General features: G+C 56.8%; 1 protein-coding gene across 1 annotated transcript; it reads left to right on the forward strand.

Moving 5' to 3' along the window:
• Positions 1 to 2,256: 2,256 nt before the first annotated feature.
• LOC102430951 (myelin and lymphocyte protein-like) lies at positions 2,257 to 5,221 on the forward strand (the record flags this gene model as incomplete). The annotated part of the gene is made up of 3 exons (XM_006109402.3): positions 2,257 to 2,424; positions 3,260 to 3,385; positions 4,912 to 5,221. Coding segments are annotated over 3 exons (369 nt in total), but the record flags the coding sequence as incomplete, so codon positions are not given.
• Positions 5,222 to 6,427: the final 1,206 nt, after the last annotated feature.

The raw sequence follows: 6,427 nt of genomic DNA on the forward strand, positions 1-6,427 counted from the left end.
CCCATCACGAGTGCACCCCCCCCCACGGGCCCCACACAGGTCCCATCACGAGTGCACCCCGTCCATGAGCCCCACACAGGTCCCATCACGAGTGCACCCCCCCATGGGCCCCACACAGGCCCCATCACGAGTGCACCCCCCATGGGCCCCACACAGGCCCCATCACGAGTGCACCCCCTCCATGGACACCCCAAGCTCTTCTTTTGGGATTGACTCACACGTGGCTCTAGTTCAGCCACACCCATCCAACAGGACCCTGAGGCCAGTTCACTAACTCAGACACTGATGCATGGCTAGACAGGTGTCCCACACCCAGGAGTTAGCTGTGAGCAAGGGACCGCATCCTCTCCACCACCTGGTCCGGCAAAGTGCCATTGTGTACCTAATGGGATACACCTGTTTGGGGCTCGGTGCTGCCAAAGAGAAGTGCAGGCTCCCTAGGGCATGTGCCTGGGGAACTGACTTGCACAGGTCTGGTCCCCCTGGCATCGTCACCAGGTGACCAGCAGGGGATGCTCAGGAGAGGAGTATCCTAGACCCTTGCCTCTGCCAACCAGCCAGGCACTGACCCCCCCTCCTCCTCCTCTCCATGCCACTCTCTCTCGCCTCCTAAATCCATGTCCTGCCTGCCTATCAGCACGCTCGTGTCCCTTTGTCAGTGCCCATATGGAAAAGGCCGAGCCATCTGCTTGATCCTAAAGGCCACCGTGGGTGGAATCTGCACACACATCTTGTTCTATGGCTGCCCAAGGGTTTGTAGTTAATTGATTTTGCTCGTTATTGTAAGGTGTACCTGTGTCCTACTGGCTCTGTCACGGGCCTCAGGCAGCTCAGATGCATCAATAAGAAGGCTTTCTGGGCACAGAGGCCCATATCTGATGCATTAGGCCTGGCCTGGTTTTGATAAATCCAGACTCTTCACTGCACTGGCTTTTCCATCAAATGTGATTCTCTCCTGGTGTTTCTCAGCTCAGTGGCCAAGAACACGCATGAGGACCATGGGCTCTCTTACCCAGCAGGTGGGAGCAGGGACCGCATGAGTTCAGACCACAGGGCACATAGGGCTGGGAGCAGACGTTTAGGAAAACAGTGCCATGCACCCCAGCACCTGGGAACCTTTGACTGCAAAGCCATGCCCACCCATCTCCAGCTCCAAGTATAGGCCTTGACTGGGTGGGGCAGGGGTGAGGCTGAGCTGATTTCACTGGGATGAAGGGGGACGAGGAGAGGGAAGAAAATCTCAAAGGATTCACGCGAGCGCGTCCTCGAAACGTGGAACAGTGGCACTGAGGGGCGTCACTGAGCCCCATGTCTGTCCTCACGCTCCTCTTTGAAAACATGGGCTCACTGACTCTGGACATCACGGGGGTGTCTTGTGGGTAACAATGGGCAGTGTTTCTCCCAGGCCTGTCCTAGGCCACCTGGGGAGACTGGGCTGACCTGGGCCCTCTCCACTCCAGCTGGACTCCAGGTGTCAGCGCACCTCCCGGACTTGGGAATCTCAGGGGTCAAATTTCAAAAAACAAAACAAAACGCTAATGACACAGGGTGACTAGTTTATTTTGCTGGTCACTACCATTTCATAAAGGAAAGGATATTTTAATATCAAAATACTAGGAAGGATATAACCTCAGAATAAAGAACAACCCTTCTAATGATAAGCTAGATGATACATTACCTACTTCTATGTACCTCAATTTCTGACAGATGGGTCAGTACCTCACTCATATGGTTGTTGTGAGGATTAACTAAGATTTTATATATATATTTTTAATCCTCACCTGAGGACATTTTCATTGATTATTTTTTAGACAGAAGGGGAGAGAGGGAAACATCGATTGGTTGCCTCCCGCATGCTCCCCAACCAGGGCTGAGGATCAAACCTGAAACCTATGTGTCCTGACCGGAAATCGAACCTCCAACCTTTCAGTGGACTGAGCAACACTTCTACCAACCGAGCCACACCGGCCAGGGCCTGAGTTAATATTTTCAGGACAGTGCCTGGTATATAAATGTGATATAAGCATTTATCAAATTGAAACTCTGAATTGTATTTTTAAAAATGGAAAAGGCAATCAGGCAGGGGATTGGCGAGACGGGAAGGGGTGATCCGAGCCTCAAAGGGATGAGAGTCTTCCCCATGAGGACAGTGTCCCCGTGCTCTCTGCCTCCCTTCCGTTTCCTGCCCAGCGTGACCTCTGGGTCTGGCCCTCCCCAGCCCCATGCTCACCCCTCCCTCCCGCGCTCCCTCTGCAGGTCTTCGGGGGCCTGGTGTGGATTCTGATCGCCTCGTCACTGGTGCCCATGCCACTGGTCCAGGGATGGGTGATGTTCGTGTCTGTGTTCTGCTTCGTGGCCACCACTACCCTGCTCGTCCTGTACATCATCGGTGCCCACGGAGGGGAGGCTTCCTGGGTCACCCTGGTGAGTCCCAGCCTGGGATGTCTGGGAGGGGAGGGGGGATAGCAGTGTTGGACCCTCTTCCCGGGAGGCGGGCTTTTCCCGTGCTGGGCGAGGCTGCCCTGTAGACGTGGCCCACCCATGTTCCAAGTTCAAGCTGTCCAGGCAGCCAGGGCTCCCTGCCGCCGGGCGGTCTTCTTCACGGAAACCCAGCAGCCCACCCCTGCCCTCACTGCCGGCACCGGCCAGGTCCTCGAGGCTCCTCCTTCCTCCGGAGGGCTGGCTTCCACCTTGCCCTTGGCGTTGGCCTTGGCTGCCCGATGTGAGGCCATGCTTATTGCCCAGCTCCCAGTCATGCCTCCTCCAGCAGGGTTGCCAGCGAGGGACATGGAAGGGGGCGGGAGATGACCTGTGGTCTCCATCCGCATAAATTCTGCCTCGAGGCCCATGGAGAGGGTAACACTGGAGAACATGCCGTTACCTGCCCTGAAGCGGGTGCGGATTTGCCTGGGCCTCTCGCCCTGCGCTGGCCACCAAGGCCACATCCTCCCTGGGACTGGGAACTGCTCAGGTCCAGAGCCATTTCCACCGATTAAATAAATGCCGAGCTGCTCTTGTGCCCCGCCCCCCCTTCTTGGTCCCACCTCAGGGGAAAACAGCGTCCTTTCTTCATGGAAGCCCTTGCTCTGGCCCCAAACCAGAGAGAGAAATCTCTGCTGGGAAGCACCGATTAGTTTGTGAGGAGGGCACCGGCGGGGGTGGTGATGGGAGGGTAAGGGGGACCGAAGCCAGGCCGGGTGAGGACAGACGGGGACTGTCCCTCACATCCACGCCGGGCCCCACCTCTCTGACCCCACAGGACGCAGCCTACCACTGCACCGCCGCCCTGTTTTACCTCAGCGCCTCCGTCCTGGAAGCGCTGGCCACCATCCAGATGTACGAGGGCTACACCTACAGGCAGTACCACGAGAACATCTCCGCTGTGGTGAGTCCGCCAGCCTCCGCCTTCGCAGCCTCCCTCCCCCCCCCACCCCCGCCCCCACACAGGCCCCCTTTCTATTGTTTCAGTTCACTAACTTTGAATGAACCACACCTTCCCCTCCTTTCTGAAGAAGCAAAGCCCGAGAAGGGCAGTGATGGCCCAAGGCTGGCCTCGCCATCAGTCAGTGTTGCGCTGCCAAGGCCCGGGCTGGCCCAGGGCCGTGTGCCCGGCCTTCGCGGAGGGCAGGTGGGAGAGACATGACAGCCGAGTGTCCGGCCTGGGAGTCCCCCGGGAACACTCTCCTTCGACCCTCCCAGCCCCTTGGATGTAGGCACTGTTACCACGCCAGGTCACGGGAGAGAACCAGGGCCCCGGGAGCTTGTTTCCTGTTCCCGTGGGAACTTCTGAGGAGTTTCTGTGGAGGGTTCTCATGGGTCTGGAATTGCCCAGACGGGGAACTGCCCCCTGCTGGTGGGGGAGGTCTTCTTAGGGAGCTGCGCAGACATGTGTGACTGCTCCTTCCAGACAGGGGACTTGGGAGTCCCCGGATGAGTTCTCTTATGTTTGTTATTAAGTAACTCGGCTTACTCATCGCCCCTGGCCAACGAGACTGAAGGGTTCGCCCATGTGTGGAGTAGGGGACAGAGCAGCACGGTGCCGCCGCTGTTAATGGGCATTTTCCAAAGTCACGGAAGCGTGGCCACCCTAAATGCTGTGCCTGGCTTGGAAACTCTCGACCCTGAGCCCAAGGTCACAAAACCAGGTGCAGATAGTTGACTTGAGGGCAGGCAGCTTTTAGGGAGGCCAGCCACCAGAGTGGGGTGATGGGAGTACAGGGGGCCCAGGGGGAAAGTCAGGGGTGTGACAGCCATCAAGCGACCAATAGCCATATTTCCAGGCCTTCCTTCCCAGCGCCAGAGCGGCTGGCTGGGTCTTCCAGCAGCTCTCTCAGTAAGCACCCCCTTTTGTGCAAAAGCTCAAAATCCCTCCTCTGGGTGCCTGCCCCTCACTTCCTGTGAGCCTGGCCCCTCACCCAGGCCTGTGACATGAAGAGTCGTAGAAGAAAATCCTGCTGGGGTCTGAGTTGTCCAGGCATCATCGGGACCTTCACCAGAGCCAACAAACCCTCATGTTCCTATTTCTCAGCAGAGGCTGCTGGGGCCGCAGTTGGTGGGCTCTGGTCCTGCCGGTGTGGAGGAGGGAAGTGTTCCATGGAGAGTAGTGGATCCTCTTTTTCTGAGGCCCCATTTCTAGATGGTGGCGCCCACATGATCGGGCAAGAAGGTAGATAGCTGACCTTGCACGCCCAGTCCAGTGGATGGGCTGGCCAGCTGGAGCTCTGTGCTGAAAGCATTCTGGGGCCACATCTGGGCTCAGCAAGGAAGTGCCACGTGAGTGATGGGAAGCAGTGGCTGGCCGCACAGGGCGGGTCTGTCGCCCTGAACGAGCGTGAGCAGCCGCCTGGTGCACAGCCCACTCCTTGCCCTGTCCCCAGCCTGCCCGCTAATGGTCATTCGTCTTGGTTTCAGGTGTTTTCATACGTAGCCACGCTGCTGTACGTGGCCCACGCCGTGTTTTCTTTAATCCGATGGAAGTCTTCGTAAAGCGGAGGAAGAACTTTAGCCTAACACCCAGATGTGCTAACTGACAAGCCCGCCTTCCAGCATAACTTTGTAGAATGCAGGCATGCTCTCCGTGGGGGAAAAAAGAAAACAAACCAAAAAAGCCCAACACTGCTTCTATGTTTACTGTCCCACAGACCTCATGTTGGAGTTGGGGGCCAGCCACCTTTAACCTCCAACGAGGTCTGTCTTTCTTGGGTCATTTCCTGTTTTTTTGGGGGGGGTGGGGTGGAGGGCACCATGGGGGTGGGAAATGGGAGCTGTGATCAGAGAGACCCTGGAACGAAGGCCCTGCTGACGCTGGACGGATCTCACGAACTCTCAGAATTGTCCCGGGCTCTCGGAGCACCCATGTCGAGGCGTGTTTCTAAGTCTTCACGGAGATTCTACCCGTCACCAGGAATAAAACTCGCCCAACAAATGTTCACAGTGTCCACGGTGGAAGATGATAAGCCTTCGAGACACTCCATAAAGTGCCTTTATGTCCAGTGCTTTGGTGGGTGTTTTTGTATCGGGAATGCCATCACGTCCGCTTTCTTTCTGAGGCCTCCTGGGCTCAGAGTGACTCTAGAGGCAGCGACAGATGGCAGTTCAGGTGGCAGCTGTGTGCTCGGCCACTGCAGTGATCTCAGAGCCTGGCACTGGGCATCCACCCGCCCTAGCTACCAGGGCGTGTGCCAGGATGGCTTCATCCTCCCTGGACACTCCCCAAGTACCAGCCTGAGGGTTCCCTTCTTTTCCCTACAAGACAAGGGTCTGTGCTCATTTAGAACGTCTTTAAGCCACAGAAAACGAGGTGCAGAAGCTGCTTCTCATTCTCCGGGCAGCTGATCAGAAGCGCTCGGACGTGTGCGCCGATTCTGCTCCAGGTAGGGGCGTGGATAGCCAACTGTCCTAGTATTTCCTTGGGCCACTTCACAAGAGAGAAAGAGGACCAGACTCCAGAGTGCAGTGTGACAATGGTGAGCGCCTGCTGCGGGTATGAGGTGTCTGGGTTGAAAGGACAGGGCGGTTAGGAAGGAGGGCACTCAGGACTCCTGAAAGCCCAGCTCTCGGCATCAAATGCGCCTTTGTCCTGCCGCCCAGAGAAGTTAGTGATGTTCCGACTGGGACACCAGAGGGGGTGCCTCACACAGTCAGCTCCTGGCCATGGGCTGCACAGGCAGAGGCTGCCTGACCTCCCAGCGGCCACGCAGGGCAAAGGCTGAAGGGTCAGGCAGAGGTTCAACTAGTAGACAGTTTACCTCCCTTCCACCCTGGGGACCCCATGGCTGAACTGGGCCTCGGGTATTTTCGGGTTGTCTTTTACTATCCCAGGGTAATGGTAGCAGAAAAGGGGCACTTTTAATGAGTCCACTTAACACCAAATGTAATAAAATTCTTCACAGTAAATTAGGAGCAAAGGTTTTTTTAAAATCCTCAC

The sequence above is a fragment of the Myotis lucifugus genome, unplaced genomic scaffold, assembly GCF_000147115.1.
Source record: "Myotis lucifugus unplaced genomic scaffold, Myoluc2.0 scaffold_9273, whole genome shotgun sequence".
NCBI classification, from domain to species: domain Eukaryota; kingdom Metazoa; phylum Chordata; class Mammalia; order Chiroptera; family Vespertilionidae; genus Myotis; species Myotis lucifugus.